The sequence below is a fragment of the Denticeps clupeoides genome, chromosome 9 (assembly GCF_900700375.1).
Source record: "Denticeps clupeoides chromosome 9, fDenClu1.1, whole genome shotgun sequence".
Classification (NCBI taxonomy): Eukaryota; Metazoa; Chordata; class Actinopteri; order Clupeiformes; family Denticipitidae; genus Denticeps; species Denticeps clupeoides.
In genome coordinates, this window is record NC_041715.1 from 14,278,405 (window position 1) to 14,297,602 (window position 19,198).

General features: G+C 43.6%; 1 protein-coding gene across 3 annotated transcripts in view; it reads right to left on the reverse strand.

The window, feature by feature from the left end:
• Window positions 1–2,394: 2,394 nt before the first annotated feature.
• erbb4b (erb-b2 receptor tyrosine kinase 4b) overlaps window positions 2,395–19,198 on the reverse strand; it is a 250,494-nt gene continuing 233,690 nt past the window's right edge. For all 3 annotated transcript variants that reach the window (XM_028990491.1, XM_028990490.1, XM_028990489.1), the window contains 7 exons: window positions 13,486–13,641; window positions 12,560–12,635; window positions 11,941–12,087; window positions 10,548–10,645; window positions 10,250–10,420; window positions 7,845–8,172; window positions 2,395–7,756 (listed from right to left, as the gene is read on the reverse strand). In XM_028990491.1, coding sequence (XP_028846324.1) covers window positions 7,104–7,756; window positions 7,845–8,172; window positions 10,250–10,420; window positions 10,548–10,645; window positions 11,941–12,087; window positions 12,560–12,635; window positions 13,486–13,641 — 1,629 coding nt within the window. In that variant the 3' untranslated portion in view covers window positions 2,395–7,103. The remainder of the gene's footprint in view (window positions 7,757–7,844; window positions 8,173–10,249; window positions 10,421–10,547; window positions 10,646–11,940; window positions 12,088–12,559; window positions 12,636–13,485; window positions 13,642–19,198) is intronic.

Here is a 19,198-nt window from a genome sequence, read left to right on the forward strand (position 1 = left end):
CATCGTTTGGTGGAGTTTAGTTTCAAAACCAAAGGTGAGTCACTCTAAGCACTTGCAAGCTTGTAATATCATTTACATTCCGGTCTTGTGCTCATCCCTCATATGGAGTAAAAATCTATACGGATTGTCACAAGGACAGAAGGAATGAACAAGGCCAGACATTGATGGATAGTTTCGATCACACTCTATTACCGTTGTGAGGAAAGTGATTCGACTTTGCTTGGGCAGAGGCTCAAAATGCAGATCTCACCTGCTTACATTATTGGATTTCCAATGATAATGCCATAAAATGTCATCGTTGGGAAAAGAGCAGCATCTATCATAAGCATGCGAATGTCAAAAATAATAGTGCTTTATCACCAGGCTCCCCACTGTGATTTTCTCTCCGGGTGACGGTAATTTATGAGATTCTTGGCCCATGGTGCAGGAGGACCAGGTCTAACCTCTGACGTGTCGAACACTTATCAACGTCCTGGAGGAGGTTTCCTGTCTGTTCCAGCTCAAAGCTGTCACTGGGGTTGGGAAACTGACAAATATAAATGAGATGTGCTAATTTCTGCTATGGGTGTGAACTTCAGGGATGAAGGGTCTGGTTTTTATCACTGATTTACAGAAATGAACAGACACTTGAGCAGCGCGGTGGTGTTGTGGGATCAGGTTCAAATCTGTGTCCTGGCTTTATGTGTGTGGAGTTTTTATGCTCTCCCCGTGTTGGCGCAGGTTTCCCATAAGATCTCCGGTTTCCTCCCACCATCCAAATTCATGATTCCAAGTTGCCCTTAAGTGTGTGTGTGACCCTGAGTAGGAGTGAAAAACAGATGCCAAGATGAAGGGACTGATGTTTCTTGTAAGTAATGTTATGATGCTTTTATGAACAAAGTTATGAACTAAATAGGAGGATCCCATAGTGACAATAGAGAGTTCTCACACCACACTTCTTCATTTTGGACACCACCCTGGCAATACATTCCCTCCATTTCCCTCTGAAGTCTTTGCTTCTAATAGATTTTGCTCAGAAGAAGTTAAAAAAAGTTCAAAACCACCAGGACTCTCCTTATCGTTGACTTACACTGAGGGATCAGGGGAGATTATCCTTGCTCTTAGTCAGGGAGGTGACCAAGAAACCGATGGTCACACTGTCAGAGCTCCAGAGGTCCTTTGTGGACAGAGGAGAACTTTCTAGGACAACTTTCTCTGCAGCAATGGGGCGACGGACAACGACCCTAAGAACACAGCAGAGATATCAAAGGAGTGGCTTCAGGACAACTCTGTGAATGTGCTTGAGTGGCCCAGCCAGAGCCCAGACTTGAATCTGATTGGAGAGATCTTAAAAGGGCTGCACTGACGCTTCCCATCAAACCTGATGGAGCTCGAGAGGTGCTGCAAAGATGAATGGGCCAACCTGGCCGAGGATAGGTGTGCCAAGCTTGTGGCATCATATTCGAAAACACTTGAGGCTGTAATTGCTGCCAAAGGTGCATCAACAAAGGATTGAGCAAAGGCTGTGAATACTTTCCAGATGCACAGTAGCCTTGATAGGACACTAGAACATTGTTTGGGTGCATTTTGTTCATCCTGTAGTTTCCTTTGTGGTGGCTGCACCATCCAACAGAAGATAAGAATCATAGGAAGTGAAAATTAATAGGTCAACTGAAAATTAATCATCAAAAGGCAGCTTGCACTTGCGTAAGCGGTTCCCCACCTAAGTCTTTGTCAAACGGTGTGAAAAGCAAGTCATTTGTTTGAGGTCCCACGAAGAGAAGGAAACAATACAGAGATATCAAAGGAAAGATCCTGATTGGTCTGTGGGATGTTTTTGGGAGCCTAATGTATGAAAGAATGTTCTCTTGTGGACTCAGGCACTTTCTTTGCCTTTTCCATCGGGAACTGGGGGGGTTGTTGAGTCTTGCTGGCTCTCCCTGTTTTCTCAAGGGCCAAGCAGCTAATCTGTAGCTTGGCTCCTGACGTTTCTCTCTCTTCCTCTATCCCTTTCTCCTTTCTTTTATTTAGGGTTTTTCTGGAATATTGGTACCTTTTTACATGCAATATTTACATGTAACTGCAATAATAATCTACTGGTGTTAATAAATTAGAAACTGTTCATTCTTTTAACCTCTATTGTGCCATGCCTCTTCCATGCCAGGTAACATCAGATGAGTGAGTGTTTTAAATACAGTGCTTGTGCAGCGTTTATTTCTTTACACACGATTCCCTGTTAAAATGATAATGTACACTTGGGAAGGTAATATTGCTTAAAACAGACAAGAGGGCTAGGCAACAAAATGTCAAAAGTCATATTGGTTCTAAAATCCACACACACAAAAAAAACTACAGCAGGAATAGATCTTTTATTGGTATTTATTTATATTAAATTAAAAATATATTTTTGACAGATTCATGTAACAAAACTGCAGAACACAGTATTTAAATGCTCTAGCTTTGGGGTGGGGGTTTGGGTGATACACCAGTAGTGGACAGGGGAACTGTGGTCAGTGCTGCCCGTAGTGAGTCTGTCAGGGGTCAGGGGTCGCTGTTCCCTGCGGCATATTTCTGCCTGACCATGTGACTGACTAAAACTTTGCAGTCAAATTGGAATGCTGGCTGTTTGCTTGAACCAATTAGAGGATCCACCATGGAGTGAACAGTGAGACGCTCCATGTTTGGAGGTCACACCATCAGAGAGCAATTCACAACAGATGTTACTGGGTTCACCAGTCATACACATGGTACTACATGAGTAGCTGTAACCATGGAGCCATCATGACAGAACCCAAGAGCTTGGCACTGCCAATGCAGGCTGGTGAAATGGAGAAAGGGAGAGGGAGAGTGAAAAATACTGCAAGAAAGCCTCATCCATGATTTTGTCTGAATGGAACAATGTGGATGAGAGAAGAGAAAAGAAACATGGCAGGTGTTTCTGAGAGACAGGAAACCGACAGGAACAAAGTAGCTCCTACCACTCAAGCAAGTGCAGAGGTTAAAGAACATAAACTCCATCAAGTTGTGCTAATACGTTCACAAAAAACACAGCATGGTACTAAAGAACAGTCTACAAATTAAATGTTGCCATTCAGATTACAAATATATACAGAAAGAAAAAGGTGGTAATCAATTACACACAGTCATGTTCTAAAATTAATGTACAAATAAAAATCATAGAGAGAAAAAATAACTCATAGCAGTCCAAAGAGCACGTTTCCCCTCTATTTACAAATACACCTGGCCAATTCGACAATCTATAAAAATACTATTCACATTTTCTCGGTTGACGTACAGTAGTAAAACCATGAGGAAAAAACGTTCCAAGTGTTCGTGTCATTGGAAGAAATTCCCTCCCCCAATTTAGTTTGAGTAATATAAAATGAACTATAAACATGTAAACTGTGCTTAGTCTATCGCTGTACTGTACCCTCCCGAGCTTTCGTGTAAAAGCTTAATGTAAATCCACACAATGCAATAAAAAAAGACGAGTACAGCTATGACGAGTTTGTGAACCGACCGGAATTATTGAGGATTTCTGCATGACTGGCTCCTATTATCTTCATTCAATAGTCATAATAATAATAATATCCACATGTGAGATTTGATTAAATAGTTTAATCAGATACCAAAATGTCTCTATCGTTCTTGATGTCTCTAAACTAAAATGAGCTAAATTTAATGCCATGAACATTATTTTATTCTTAATTAATTTATTGTTATTATTACTACTACATGTTTGTGGGTATGATCATTAATGGTAATTAATTTTTCAGTTTACATGAAAAAAATCTATTTGTGTTATTAATAATATTTAGACTACAGCTGCCCCATAACTTGGGCTAACTGGCTTTTTTGGCCAGATTTTGTTTCAATACTATGTCTTATCAGAAGCCATTCAGGGAGAAATCCAAGTAAACCTGAACTGCACAAACTCACAGCTGTCGGCATAAATGGCGCACACACACGTTTACTTTTATTGAAAGAACACACCGTACGGAAGCTGTTTCTGCAGATGCAAGGATGTCAAATTATTAAATAGATATTGTCTAGATTTCGTTTATGACCCTGTTTCACTTCATTTTTTTACAGCCAGTGTAATACAACCACTGAATCATAACGCTGAATATATTCTGATTCTTCTTATTGCATTAGTTTATAAAACAACCAGGATATATTTTATACTACATGAAGAAAACAAATTATTTATAGGGAAAACAGATGTAGGACTGTCCAAATATTTAGTTCTCAACAAATGCAAAGGTATTTATATTATGGACCTTAATAAAGACCTTCATGGTCCATGTGAATAGGTCAAGAAATTCAAGTTAAAAAAAAAAGTTCAAAAGAACCTGTTCAAAGAGCAGGTCGGTTTCGTAACGTTAAATAACATCACATTTACCCAGAAAGATCACTTTAAGATTGATGCATTCTAGTGGATGGTTTTTGTGCTCCTTCAGATGAAAAATGCATAAAAAATACAAATAGATAAATAATAAAATGCACATTGATTTGTGGAAGGATTTAGGTGTACCTCATAAAAAAAATCTACCACCCACCTCAAAATATGCACCCATCCCATCAGTGTTGGCTACGTTTTTCCCAGAATATGCCAGAAACCGTAGAGCTTTGTATAACAGTTTACACATGCTATCACACGCTTCATTCTGCGACCCTCTTCTTTTTGGCCTTGTAGTGCTCAAACCGCAATAAATATCATGAAACAAACCCCCCTGACTTCTTTCTAAAAGTGTTCGACGTAGGAGGAGCTGCTGATCATGACCCAGAGCATCCAACTACACTAGCACTTCTCAACCTCATAGGTCATTGCTGTTGCCTAAAACGATAACATTATGTCAGTATAGGGCATTTTATATCTGCATTAAATTCTTCTAATTATTAGCCAAGGTCAATCATATTTCAAGTTCCTTAAAAATGTTGCACTTATATCGTAGGTCCGGCTGCAAATAAATAAAGTGACATCAAATAAAACATGTTCCAGAGAGATTTCAGACAGCGAGTCATTTTTATATGCAGCACCCATGTTGGCTTGGCCTGCTAGTGTCCAAATTGGCAGGTAATTATTTTTAATTAAGGAGAAAAGGCTCGGAATAAATACTCCATCTAGTATGCATCTGTGTTTGGCACATCGCAGAATCACTGCACCTAATGAAATTTCCCTGATTTTGCATCCGATGTAGGCCTAGCTGTTGTTATTCTGAACCAGCCTCTGTGCCACAGCACTGCGCTAATCCTGTCCCATCATTAAAGTGCTCCTTTAAAGGGTAAACCTTCATTTTGCAAAGTGAAAAAAAAACAAACATGTTTTAATATTAAGAATATCCTTGCCTTCCTATTCTAAATAAAATGATTGGGAAACTTTAAAACATCTACTTATTAAAAATTACTCAGTAAATAATGTATATTGGCTGTGGCCAGATCAATAAGTGCTGTAAACTAAAACACACCCAGACCAGATTAGCAGCAAAATATACAGTAGCATCTGGCAGTGATAGACATACCGTAGGGTTCTACCATTTGTAAGGTTGATGACAGAAAACACGATAAAAATGTGTTGTATACAATAACAGTGTCTCCTCGTGATGTGTTAGTGAGATGGAGCTGAAGAATGTTGTTGTGCAGTCGTGTTGCCGCCACTTTTTTTTAAATCCATGTCTGAGGCAGAGTGGGTCTCGATATTAAGGAGGGCATTGTGCATTTTATTCTTCGTTCTTCTTAAAAGACGATCATATTTCGTACCAGTGCTACATGCAACCCCAATTTTGACAACACCAGACGGCGACAAAAAACTGTGAACATCTCCCACTGACTACTGGGCTGGTGGCAGGTGGTGGGCTAATCTTGGCTCGGTGGGCTCCGCTAATGGCGCATCATTTCTCATTGCCACCGCACACCAATGCCGGCTCTCCTGCCCACCTCCGGTCTCTCCACCGCATGCTGCTGTCCCAAACTCACCTTTGGCCAGGTCCGTCCTGCCGTCCCCATTGACCACTCCCTGCCAATACCCTGACAGCGTGGTACACATTTCCGTTGTGTGGCCAACGGAACACATTTGGAGGGAGGTTCGTGTGTTCAAGTCTTGGATGAGATGTGGTTTCCATTCTGTTGGATGTGTCTGTACATCAGCTGTTTTGTCTTTGGGACACACTCTCTCGCAAATACTCATAGAAAAGCCAAGACAAACTGGCAATAAAACCCTTTCAAACCCTCCAGAAAATGATCTTTGCCTAACAGGGACCCTTACCAGTGCGGTGATCATATATGGCTTCTGAATCACCGTGCCCTAGCTTCACATTTTGATTCATTTGAATTCTCCTTTTTAACCCGCTGTGCGCTCCTTTTAATGCTTCCCCTCCTTGGGCTGTCCACCTTGTCGTAAGATGTCAGCAGCGTTTTTTTTAAGTGTGTGAACAGGATGTGATTGCTGTTCTTCCAGTGTATTCTGTGTTTAAAGCTGACAGCAGGTCTTGTCTGCAGGGTTCGTATGACGGTGGTGCCGGGTATGAGAGGAAAGGTATCATACACGTGAATGCGCATCTCAGCATTGGTGGACAACAAACAGCATGGACATGTGTCTTGTGTGCTCAGGGGTCGGAGTCTTTGCCACACAGCTTTCCTGGCGACCACAGTGAGAAGTGATTTTAAAAGCTGAGACGGTAAATGTGGCGGAGACATTCTCCATGTTTGATGTGGCTTAACATCCTTGGCAAAGAGCACAGGTCCGTCTAGCTCTGTTGCTAATTCAGCACTGCCCCCCCCCCCCCCTTCAACATGTCACCTCTGCACAGTAAAGGGGGGGTGCAGCATCTGGCGTCAGAACGTAAAGTCGTTTAAAGACAAACGCAGTTCCGGAGGGCCAGGTAACGGGGAGGAGGAGGAGGGGCAGGGCGCGGGAAGGAGGAGTTACGGAAAGGCTGAGTGACATGGTGGTGTGTTACCATGGCCACCCCTCTCTCCAGGGGGCACTCGCTGAAGCAAGTCAGATGCGGGTCAGTGGATGTGGGTTGTAAGTCCAGGTCTCATAGGGAAGGACAAAAGAACAGTTTGGTGCTGGTGAGAGAACCAGGTTGTGGACGAATGCCCCTTCCTCGGTGGTGCCGCCGCTACACCACCGTGTTCCTCTGCCGGTAGGGCGGAGGCGGCAGCACTGTGCTGGGCTTCAGGGCGTATTCAGACAGGTACTCCTGGTTCTCGGCCACGGCGGGCCGGATGCGGCCGTTCTGCCGGTAGAAGAAGCGGGTGCTGCAGTCCTGAAGGTACTCTGGGTTATGCAGGGTGGCCTTGGGAGGAAGACTGTGCTGCCAGTATTCAGGATTGTCAAAGGTCTTTTTGGGCTTCTTGTCGGCCATGATGGTGCCGGTGTGCGCTGAATGGATGGTGTGCAGGGTGTGGCCTGACAGCGTGGGGAGGGCGGGAGGGGCAGAGTAGGCAGGCTGCATAGGGTGGTGGGGGTGGCCCGTGTGGGTGCTGTGCTGAGGGTGACCAGCCTGGACTGGGTTCTGACTGCTGGCAGCTCCAGCACTGGCCGCCAATGCTGCTGCGTGGGACACGGGAACCCCATTCTTCCTCAGCACGTCCTGGTTCTTGTCTCCGGAGCTGTGGAACGTGTTGAGGTAGAGGGGGTCGTTGATGTACTCGTCCTCTGCCTTCGTCTGGCCGTTGGAAGCGCTGTGATATCCCTGGCTGTCCAAGTTGTGCGCGTCTCCGTTCCTCCGACGGGTGACAAAAGGATTCTCTTCTACAGGGTTAAGATAATCTGCCGGAGTAAAAAGAAGAATATTAAAACTTTTTTTTAGATAAACTTGGCTGTGCACCGGCTATACTTGCAGAATATCTCTGCATACCTGAGGGGGTCTTATCCTTCATAGCAGTCAAGTATGCATCCTCGCTGGTCTCCCCTCGGGCAATGCGCTCGCTGAGCAAAACGGTGGGGTCTACACTGTAGCGCTGACCACTGCTGTCCTCAGAGAGGCCGGGTCGGCCCGTGGTCGGCTGCTTCCTCAGGGTGCCATTGCATCGTGGGTCCTGGAAGCTCTCAGGCGCTGAACCCTGCGTGACAGACTGCTCCTGAGAAGAACTCGCCGGCGAGACGGCCGACACCGACACCACTCGCTGCAGGGTGCTCATCATGTCCTGCATGGCGAAGCTGCCATCCTGATACGCAAACTGGTTCTGCAGGAGGAGGGATGGCCAGTGATCACATCAGGAGTTGATTTTTTCTTTAACCTGTATGCTTTCCTAAACAACTCATCAAAATATGTAGATGAAGGCATTTTTAATCCACATTAAAATGTCTTTAGCTCACGCTACATCTTTTTTCATAATAGTGAATTGTTTTGCTACCCAATTTGTCTGAGGTTTGTTTCAGTGGGTTTGATGTCAAATGCCAAATCTATAAAGCATCTTTTCAGCCCCCTTTCTTGTCTGCATCTCCTTGCCTACCACTTAATAAATATACTATTGTAAAAAATTATGTGTAGCACTTTATGTGCTTGATTGACAAATCCAGGACAAAATCCAGAAAAAAAGCCCCATGCAATCCAGTTCAGTTGGACTTAATATGCTGATCACTTTTAGGGGGACATGCCGTTATTTTGTTTCCTCCAAAGCTCTGTTTATACAGCAAACTGCAGGAGAACGATTTCTGTAATGTACCAAAAAGGCTCGGAAGGATTGATATCCCTCATTGATATTCATAGGGCTCTCTCCTCCTCCTCCATTTTTTTTTTGAGAAAACAAAACGGATGTTAGAATGCAAAATGGCTCCGACGGCCTGCATGCTTGCTCTGTGAAAGCTCAGACGCACAAAGTAGGAGCTTTGTGTGCCGACTCCTCTGAACGCAAAAAGAACAGAGAACCCCCTTCATGGGCCATGCACTACTCCTTAACACAATGTTGTTTGTTGTGTGAGAGAGGAAGTGAGAGAAAGAAGTGCCGGGTCTGACACAAGCATGCATATCAATGATTCTATAAACACACTTTAGGCAAAGCATACATACACAAATCTCATAAGTAATTTGAGAAATGTACTCATAATTTAGCAGACTGCCATTTAGATACCTATTGTACCTGGTGGAGGTTGATGCTAAACAGACATGTCTGATGATGCAGGCAGGTTCTGCAACAAGGCTTTAGGGTGAACTGTAATATATCAGACGGTTTAATAAGATCCAACATCCAAGGAAGAGGTGAACAAATATCCTCAGAACGGCTTGCTGCCGCAGTGTAGGCTCTGTTATTAACCCAAGGCACAGCTTTCATAATAAAAGTCCACTTGAACGAGGAGTTTGCAGTCAAACACCAGAGCAAGAGCCCTGCAGGGGGCCTGGCTGATTACCCTTTGAGCTGAAGATACTGCATACGTCACGGCTGCTCTGAGAAAGTAAATCAAAGAGCTTCCTCCAACTGTTATCACCTCTAGTACATGCCATCTTTCCACTAGTGGCAAACTTCTTGGTATTTGGCTGCGGCTGTTAAAATTAAGAGAGCTGGAGTTTTCCTTTTGAAACTCAGACTTGTCGTATTAAATGCTTTCTCATTGATCGTAAGATGATTTAGGTCTTTCTAACACAGACATTGATTTGCTATGCCTTGGTTTGTTATGGCTGCTATTCTCTTGCAGCGTTTTTGAGCTGTACAACATTGGTACAGATGGCAGTGATTGCGAGGCATTGATTTAAGGAGGGGAAAAAATGAACCCACACAAATGGGCAATCATCAAACCAAGGTCACAATTCAATATAAGAGTGGTTCTGATGAAAGCTTAATTCAGTCGATAAAAAACAGCCAAAACTGTTCTCTATTTAACACTATGGGGACACGGTAACCGCTTACGTAAAAATGCATTACAATGCAGGAGCCGATCGCTTAAAAGAAATGAAATCTGGAGACTCTGTGTGACCTCTTGTCCTTGCCAATGTTTGGATTGGCCGGAGATTTGATTACTTGAGGGTTCTTAGTTGGAAGTGCTGGTCTTATTTCCCTCTGAAGGGCACAGTAGTAAAAAGCTGATTGGCTGTAAATTTTGCAGGGGAAGAAAATATGGCCGTTTCCAGTCAGAATTTGGCGCTTGTGAGTACAGAATGTGTTTGCAAAAATGAGGTGGATGAACAATAATATGGTTCCACATTGCCTTCTACCAATGACCGTCAATCACATTTGTCCACGTTTGTCCCAATGATTCTCTACAGCAATAAAATGAAGGTGTGATCAATAATAAGAATAATAATAAGAAACTCATGTGTTCTACCCTGTTGGAGTCCACACAAGACCTGGGCGTGTATGCCAATGGAGGGATGTTGAAGTTGTGGGGCACCAGGTACTCCTCAGCATCCATCAGGTCTTCAAGTTCCTCCTCGTCCAGCAGGCTCTGGAAGAACTTGCTGTCGTTGGGGCTGGGTAGTTTCATCCGGTCGTCACCCTGAAAAGACACATCAGGAGACCACTTAGCACCTTAAATTATTGTAAAAGCCATATCGAACTGAGTGTGTGTTTTATAAAACCAGTTTCCTTCACGCTCTGAAGTCCAGTTTAATGCCAAGCCTCACCTGGATCACCAGGTACCGCTGTGGGTCGCGGGCCATCCTGCAGAACTCCGCTGCCAGCTCTTTGAACTTGGGCCTGCTGTCGGCATCGATCATCCAGCCTGCAACACAGCGTGGCCATAAGAGACGGAGACGTCACCGCCGACTCCCACCTCAGCTGTTGACTTACAGCGGTTAAAAGCATTAGAGGCACCGCACTGCGGGACTGTGGATTTCCTCTCTGCTTGCGATTTAAACACGAGATAACACCGCTAATCTACCTTCCCCACGGACTTAATCCCTCGACTGTCGCTGAGAGATGTTAGACTTGTCTTCTCCCCTGACTTTATGTTCTATGAGCGTTAAACAGCTCGAGCAGCTGTGATTTCTTCTGATTCCCTATCAAAGCACAGTGGAACTTAAAATTTGTCACGTTGCTTATTTTACACTCCTTTCAAGATAGCTGGAAATACATCCAAGATGTGAGGACAAGTTAGAGGGGAAATATATGACACCAGCATCCCTATGTGAGCTTGTGAGTCAGTCTGCTGCAGATTACAGTGTAGAAGAGTCCATGCCAAAGAGCGTGCAGTCAGATGGCGCTCCCAAAGGGCATGTAGGCTCCGCCTGAAACGCGCTTTAATGGTGAGAGGCTGAGGACCCACAGTTCGTCTAGAGCATATACATACACACTGCCAAGAGCGGACAGAGCTGAGGAGAAGTGAGAGGTGCTCTTCTCCATTATCAACCCCTCACCTCACTTAATGTGGCTAAATCTTATAGAGGAATATAAAAACCGTAATGTGAAGTCCATTCCTCCCCTTTTATGGTCAGTAGACATTAACGCTGAAATCTCCATTGTGATGAAACTGTAGTAAAAATGATGGCAAGAGTGAGTGTGAGTGTGTGTGTGTGTGTGTGTGTGTGCTATGGAAGCAGGAGGCTGGCTCAGAGATGTGGCTGCTGTGCTGGGGAACATGGCAGGAGGTGAGGTGCCGGGCCAGAGGCTGTCAGTCAGAGACAGGAACTGGGCGCTGCATGAAAGCGGCGACGCAGCCAGGCATGAGGAGTGTTACTGGCAGGGCGAGACTGTTCCTGGCCGACAGGAGGGAGCAGAGAGCTACTGCTGACCCCCTGCTAGAGAGGGGTGTCAGTCCAGACGGCCTGATGATGAGATCATTATTTGGAATAGCATCACCAGCTCTACAATGGAAAAATTACCAGTTATCTGCTGGAGATTCTAACGTTATTTGCACACGCTGTGTAGGGTCAATCAAAAATGTCCTGGACAAGGTTGTGGGAAACATCGATCAGGCCAGCAATCCTATCATTCTGGTGTGAATGCTTTGAAAACAATATCGACCGGGATTATCCAGTGCTTTAGCATGGCAATGCATGTAAATGCAGAGATTCATACATTTGACCATGACCATGTAGACGTCGATAGTGCAGATGGGTGGTTGGGGAAGGCGCTCGCCCTTCTCCAGCAGGTCTGGGATCTCTCGGGTGGGGATCCCATCGTATGGCTTCCCTCCAAACGTCATTAGCTCCCAGATGGTCACTCCTGGAAAGCAAAGCATGCTGTTACTGTCTGTAGAGCATGGAGTACTGTACAATTTCTGTAAATTTAATAGAAATTTGAAACGGAAATAAAAAAATGATAGCATTGTAATCAGGGTTGGGATGGAATGGAATGCATATAACAATTGTTCAGATTACACTTTTGAGTATTCAGATTACACAGAATGTTGTTCTCCTAAAATAAGAGAACACAAAAATGTTATCTCCTTCACATGCTTAAATGTGGTTGTAAAAAATAAATTAATTTTGATGTTTTAGAGATGTTGATGCTGATTTGCCAGTTGAAAATTGTATAGTATTTGTCCAAACGTCCCATATCTTAAGGTTTAATAAAACTATTGCTAATACATTTCTTAATACATATATGGCATTATAATCAGTATTCAGCCAAGACTACTTTCTCCAAATAATTTTCCCCCAACCCTGATCATGATGTTTCAAACAGAGTTACTCACCGTAGCTCCAAACATCACTCTGATGAGTAAACTTCCTGTAATGGATACACTCCAAAGCCATCCACTTTATTGGCATCTGAGGGTTAAAGTTTACACACATGGTGTCAGACCCGAGAAGAGACGCAGTACCCTGTTAAATGTGGGCAGGCGGTACTGCAGCCCACACCTCAGTGTTTTTCACTTAACTGGCACCTTCTGTGTATTTCAAAAGTACATAAAACTGTCCAGAGGAACTACATTTGAAACGCCACCGCTGCTAACACTGTGGTTTCAGTGCTAAAAGGTAACAATCTTTACCGAAACACCCTTTTCTATAAGGTTTAAAGTGATTCCCCCACGGAGAGCGCAAACAGTGCGCAGTCTGAATGGCAGGCGGCTGAAGTTAAATGGCATGATTGGATTCGGCGGTCGGCCACTATTGATTGCTACATGGGAGATTTAGCAAAGTTGTGTTTTTCCCATTCACTTAAAACAGCATGGGGCAGACGGAGACAAGCCTGTTACCACCGCCGGCAAATAAGAAAAGCAGCAAGACGCGGAGAGGAGGGAAGGAGGAAGCTCGAGGACGGCGAGGGTGGGCAGGTGGGAGAGGTGAATCGGCTAAGCGGCAATACCAGAAAAACCAGGGGGGTGGATAAACTCTGGCTTGATCTTGTAGCGAGCTTGGCAGATCCAGTGGGGTATCAAGTTGACGTATGAAACAGCAAAGGCAGACCAACTCAATCACTTTTAAGCTGCCTGCGTGTTGGTAGAGATGGATTCTGTTAACCTCTGTTGGTAATGTCTTTTGAAGCAAAAAATGTGTTACTTCATCTCTTCATCTTTATCTTACAAATACAGAGCTGCTGGAAGCACCTGTAAAGAATTTCGCCTTTAACTTCTCCCCCCACCGTGCTAATGATAAAATCGATGCTATCACTGCCCACCTTCCCCCCGTCTGCGTTATACTCCTTCTCGTCAGCGTCCAGCAGGCGGGCCAGCCCGAAGTCCGTGATCTTGATGTGGTTGGGTGATTTGACCAGCACATTCCTCGCAGCCAGGTCCCGGTGCACCAGCCGTCTCTCCTCCAGATACATCATTCCCTGTGCACAAAACACAAGTCGTGTTCCAATTAACCCTCAAATTGCCCAAAAAAATGTTCAGATGAAATGCCGTTTCTGAAAAAGGCATATTTTGCAAACCGCAGCTATTGCATTTTGAACATGTGCATTTTATTTTTACTCTAAAATCATCCCGAATACATTACATTTTTCATACTGAATACATCTATGGCTGTAATGGCATGGCGGGTTGAGGAGAGGTATAGAGTATAGATGCTCAACACAAGGTTACAAAAAGTTTTAATAAACCAAAAAGAAAAGGTTTGATGGCTAAAAAACAAACAGCAGTCAACTAAAAAACAGCACGCAGCATTCGGGACACAATGTAGGAAAGTATGTGTCCTGCTGGTGCCCCTTTGTAGGGCGATAAGCCAAGCCTACAGAGGGGCACCCAACACTCATTGCAAATGGGTGCAACCTGGGTGAGGGGCATCACAAGGGGCATCACAACTCCCTAGTGCACAGTATTATGTAAATATGTCTATAAAATTTTTTTAAAAAGTGAGAAAAGCAACAGAAGACAAGTTGAAATTAATCAAGATTGTAAAACCTGATAATGGTCCAAACAGCAGCTAAAACAGCCTTTACTATAGCCATTTTTGTCCACTAAAAAGTCCAGACATTGATTTTTCTGAAGCAGCGAACAATGCATGTAATTGATTTAGGGAAGGCTGTAGGACCGTGAGCTCTGGGTGCTTCTTTTGTGCAGCAGCAGTTGCTCTACCATTTCCTCCTCTGGTGCTTTTGAGTGCCCTTGATCTGCTGGTGAGATGAAATTTAAATCTTAATGGGATTGGTGCAGGCCAGGGCCGGCCGTCACAAATACAGGAGACAGGCCTGAGCTGAGAGAGACAATTGGAGAAAGGATAGAGAACAAATTGAGAACGTCCATGAGCAAAATTAGCGCAATGTTTTTCAGAAGGTAAAATGAATTTCCGAATGTTTTCAGCATGTCAGTTGCTAAGCAATAGATTCAAGCTCCGAGCATCTCAGATAGGACTGGATGTGTTGATGTTATAACGTTTGGGGTGTGGGGGAACACATTTTTTTGTATGTTTATTGTATGCGGTCAATTCACCCTCCATCTTTTATGAGTCTTGGGATAGCAGCTAATGCATACTCATATGCATACACACAAAAGATTGGTAAACAATCTGCTGATGACGGAAAATGCCTTGCTTTATAGTGCTACAACAGACAACAGCACACAAGCACACACAAACACAATAAAAGACCTTGAGCCTTGGACACGGTGGAGCCAAATGTGGAACTGTGGTCCCCATTGTGCTTTATAACAAGATTGCTGCAGCTCAGAAAAAAAAAAAAAAAGAAATCCGACAATTTAAGTTGGTGTTCGGTGTACACGAGCCACTTTGGTAAACCGTGGAGCGTGGTGAGCGCAGCCGATTCAAGCCATAACAAATTGGATTTAGGGGTGGTGGCGGAGGGGCGGCTGAGAGCGAGGGTCCAGTTTACATTGGTGGAACTTCCACAGCTTCATTTACAGTTGGGCCATATCTGAGCCTCCCCTGTGACTCAAAACACTCTGTATGTGTTTTTATTGTGCTTTTAATGCATTTGACGCATTTTATTTAACCCATGTGTTGTTTGGGTCTGTGGGTGCCATTTTTGTGTTTTACCAGAACAATTGTGCAAATTACACAATAAACCCAAGATATCTTAACTTGATTTGGGCTTTTTTGGTTAAAAGCAGATTTTATTGTGTTCCGTTTTATTTTTGATGATCTGAAGCAATCTGATGGCTGCATTTCTGGGAAATGTAAATATATTTTCAGCTATTTTGTGTTTATAAAATATGAGCACTAGTCTTTCCGTCCAGTCATTGAAGTTTCCATTAAATTAGAAAAAGTTTGCTTGACAAAAATGCAACAAATGAAAAGCAGGACACAGCCCTACAGGACAGGAAGTGTCTGAGCTCCCTCCATCTCCGCTCTTAAGGCATTTAGTGGAAGATGATTAATGGAGCAATAACCCTTTAGTATCTTTCAGTTATGGCCATTGCCCTGTTTATGAGAATCCCCCAGTCCCAAGGCATTCATAAGTGGCTGAGAGAGAAATGCTAATCACATTCTTATTACTGAGTGGGCTCCCCGAAATGGCTTCCATGCTGCAGCAGCCCAGAAACCAATGAGAACGAGCGTCCGTGGCTCCGCCGAGAGGAGAGGCTCCCTGTTCTCTTCACTAAATCTTTGTGCAGCCAGCCAATGTAATCCGGGATAAGTGAGGGGTGTACGGATGGATATCAGCAAGCCCACAAATGCCCCCTTCGTGCCTGAAGAAAAAAAAGTCCTCTCATCGCACACAAACAAGGCTTGGATTGGATAACATCCAGAGAACTCACAAAACACTCATGAAAATGGACACACACGCACACACGCACACTCAGGGTGGTCAGTGTTATTCCTTATCCCTGCTGACCAGTGTCTCTGATCTGCTTTCCGAGTCTCACAGATCATCTCCATGTCTCTCAGTTTTTCAGTGCAAGACTCAGGTGAAGGCCTCCCAGTGATCAATTTCCCTGCATTATCTGTCAATTAAAAGCATATTACTTGTGGATTGCAGCAGCGAGGAGGGGGTTCTGTTGGAAATTATCCACTCAGAGACAGTACACACACTCGCACTCACAATCATGAGTTTATTCCTTTTATGGTGAAAACGTATATACATGTATTGTAAATGTCATGTGCTGAAATACATTTATTTTCATGATATGTATTTTAAGGTGTGGGACTTGGTCAGATGAATAAGAGCAGTCACATAGTTATCATTGAAGTGATTTAATCCACAAGAGACTATTTTGAATTTGACATGTTCAAGTGCTAAAACATTCATTAAACTGAATAAATGTGTTTTATATACACATATACACAAAAGAAGAGTGGCTTTAAAGTATCATGATAATGTTCTTTTATTCATGTTTTATACTTGTTATTACTGCTTATTCTGTGAGAATTTGTCATTTTTTTACATATTTAATCGTAATTTGTGGCAAGAAGTTTAGGTCAGAATTCAAACGCATAAACCACATATACGCTTTAAAAAGAACTAAGGGTAGCCCTGTTGAGATGTATAATTTATCAAGGCTTGCTCATACTAAGGCTGCTTATTTACAAAAAGTATATGTGTATACATCCATGGCCAAAAGTCTTAAGCACCAATACAAACTAGCGAAAACAAGACCACTGCTTATCTAAGCTGCCAGCAATTTTCTTACTGTAGCAAAACATCTAATATCAAACATGGATCAGATATTGATTTACCTAGAGCATTAACTGCAGAACTTTCTTGTTTTCATGAAGCACTGGCATTATGCATATAGAGGAAGAGACTCTGGTATCATATTTCAGCAATTCCGTGTTGTTTTTAGAAAACATTTAGGGCTAATGTTATGGCAGGACACACATAATTCTTGTAACCCTGTTATAACATGTGTTACGTAGTTATAACCCAATGTATAAAAAAAGTGTGTGTATGTATTAAGGTGGCTGATGTGACTGGATACAATCTTATTTGTACATAAACAGTTCGCTGTAATCGTCTCAATTTTCAAGACAATTAGGCAGTGGCAAAATGGATGGCTTCCCAGCACATGAATGTTAATTACGCTGCTCTGCGCGTGTGGAAGGGAGCCGGGAGGGGCCGGGTAGGAATTTTGTGAGGACAGCAGATGTGCTGCCGCTACTGCAGACTTTTATCCTCCCTAAAGCCCACACCCACGCCCCCCCCACTTGTCGGCTGTGGGTGAGAAACCAAAGGATGGCTAATTTTTTGTCAGAGATTTTAAAAACGGATTTTCCCCCCACCCTGAGGCACTGGCTGCGGGTTTTGCACGGGTTGAAACAGCGAGGGGGGGGGGGGGGGGGGTTGCTGAAGTACAACTGAGGGCCGTTCATCACAGGATGAGGCAGAGAGAGAATCATGGCCACTCAGAAAAACACTCACAGGCTCCCCCGGGTTATTTATGTTGATATCGAGAGGGAGGGGGGGGGGGGGGGGTCGTCTCAGACAAAAGCTGAGTCAACCGGATTGTCCTGGAATTCATTTCTACCAAAAGCGATTCTGCCACCGCGCTGGGACGTGAGATTAAATCGATAAGCAGATGCCTGGCTGCGTCCGCCCCCATTCCTCACCACGTTCATGCTCAGGAGGGCTATTCTTTGCCCACGCCCACGTGCGATTTGCTGAACACCACCTTTGTTCCTCCCCAATCAGCACCTGGGGTGCCTGAATAGGAGAAAGATGCAGACACGACTGTAAATGAATTGCGCAAATGAATCCTTCAGACGGCATGCTATCAATCTGCGCGAGACGCAGGATTTAGAAAAGACGTCTAGTCTTTCACATCCTTCCATTTTCAGCGCCTTCTTCTTCATTGCAGCGATGGAGAGGCTGTCCAACAGAGACCCTTGCTCTGTCTCAGGCCCTGAGTGGAACCCGGCCAAGAGCATTACGAAGAGAGATGACAGAGCTTGCAGCTCGGAGTGTATTTAAAACAGATTACTTCTGCTGGCCGGGGAGCCGATCAATAGATATTCTGATTACAATAAGCCTCAAGATGGCCGTGCCACACAATATTTATCCCCACTGTGGACTCAAAAGTAATTAGAAATCAATGACACCCACAGTCCATTAATTCAGTGCACTCGCCGGCGAGGAAGTGGCCCTGAGTGGCTGAAATGTGCAGCCCTGGTGTGGAAGACCAAGGGCCTGCATGCCAGTTCCTGCTGGTACTCACCCAGCCACCAACTGAAAAAGTGACGTCTCTCATTCTTTATCTCATTTCCTTCCCCCGTCTGTTGTATCTTGCTCTCTGAAGCAACAGATAGTAAATCTAGTCATATTGAAACATGTTCCATACTTGTAAGTGGGAATATATATAACTTGGGTTATAATTGTTCTTAGAGCCCAGCAATAAAGTAGTGGCCACATGCTCTAGTAGGACATGATGTAGTCAAACTCACATCTGCTGATGCACTAAATATTGTACTAGTGGGAATTTTTTATTGTTTCTTTAAGTGTTTTCTGCTGTTTTTTTTAACAATCAATGAAGCTTTCAAAGTGACAAATTTGGGTTAACAAACACAGCATTCTATTGAAACATTGCTGATGTTGATATTCCACCATTAACAGCAATTGCCAAAAAGTAATTTACAATGTCTGGACACACAAAGTTTGGACCCATTTTATGCAATTTATTGGCCAAACAATTGGTTCCTACCAAAATATAAAAAAAAAAAATCATTTAAAACATAGTGTATATATTCACATACATATAATATTGGGAAATAACCTTCTGGCACCCTTACATGTATGCAAAGAAATCTCTAATATGTCTTGTTCAAAAACAAGAAATTCAGTCTTTATGACTTAATATTGTGTAATTATAGACTTGGTGGCTATGGTGGGACATCAAAGCTGTGCAGGACTGGTGCCCTCCAGGACCAGGGTTGGTAATCCCTGCTATAAACTATAAAACATCTTTAAAATATAAAATGTTTTCTTGTCGTTTTTTAAAAAA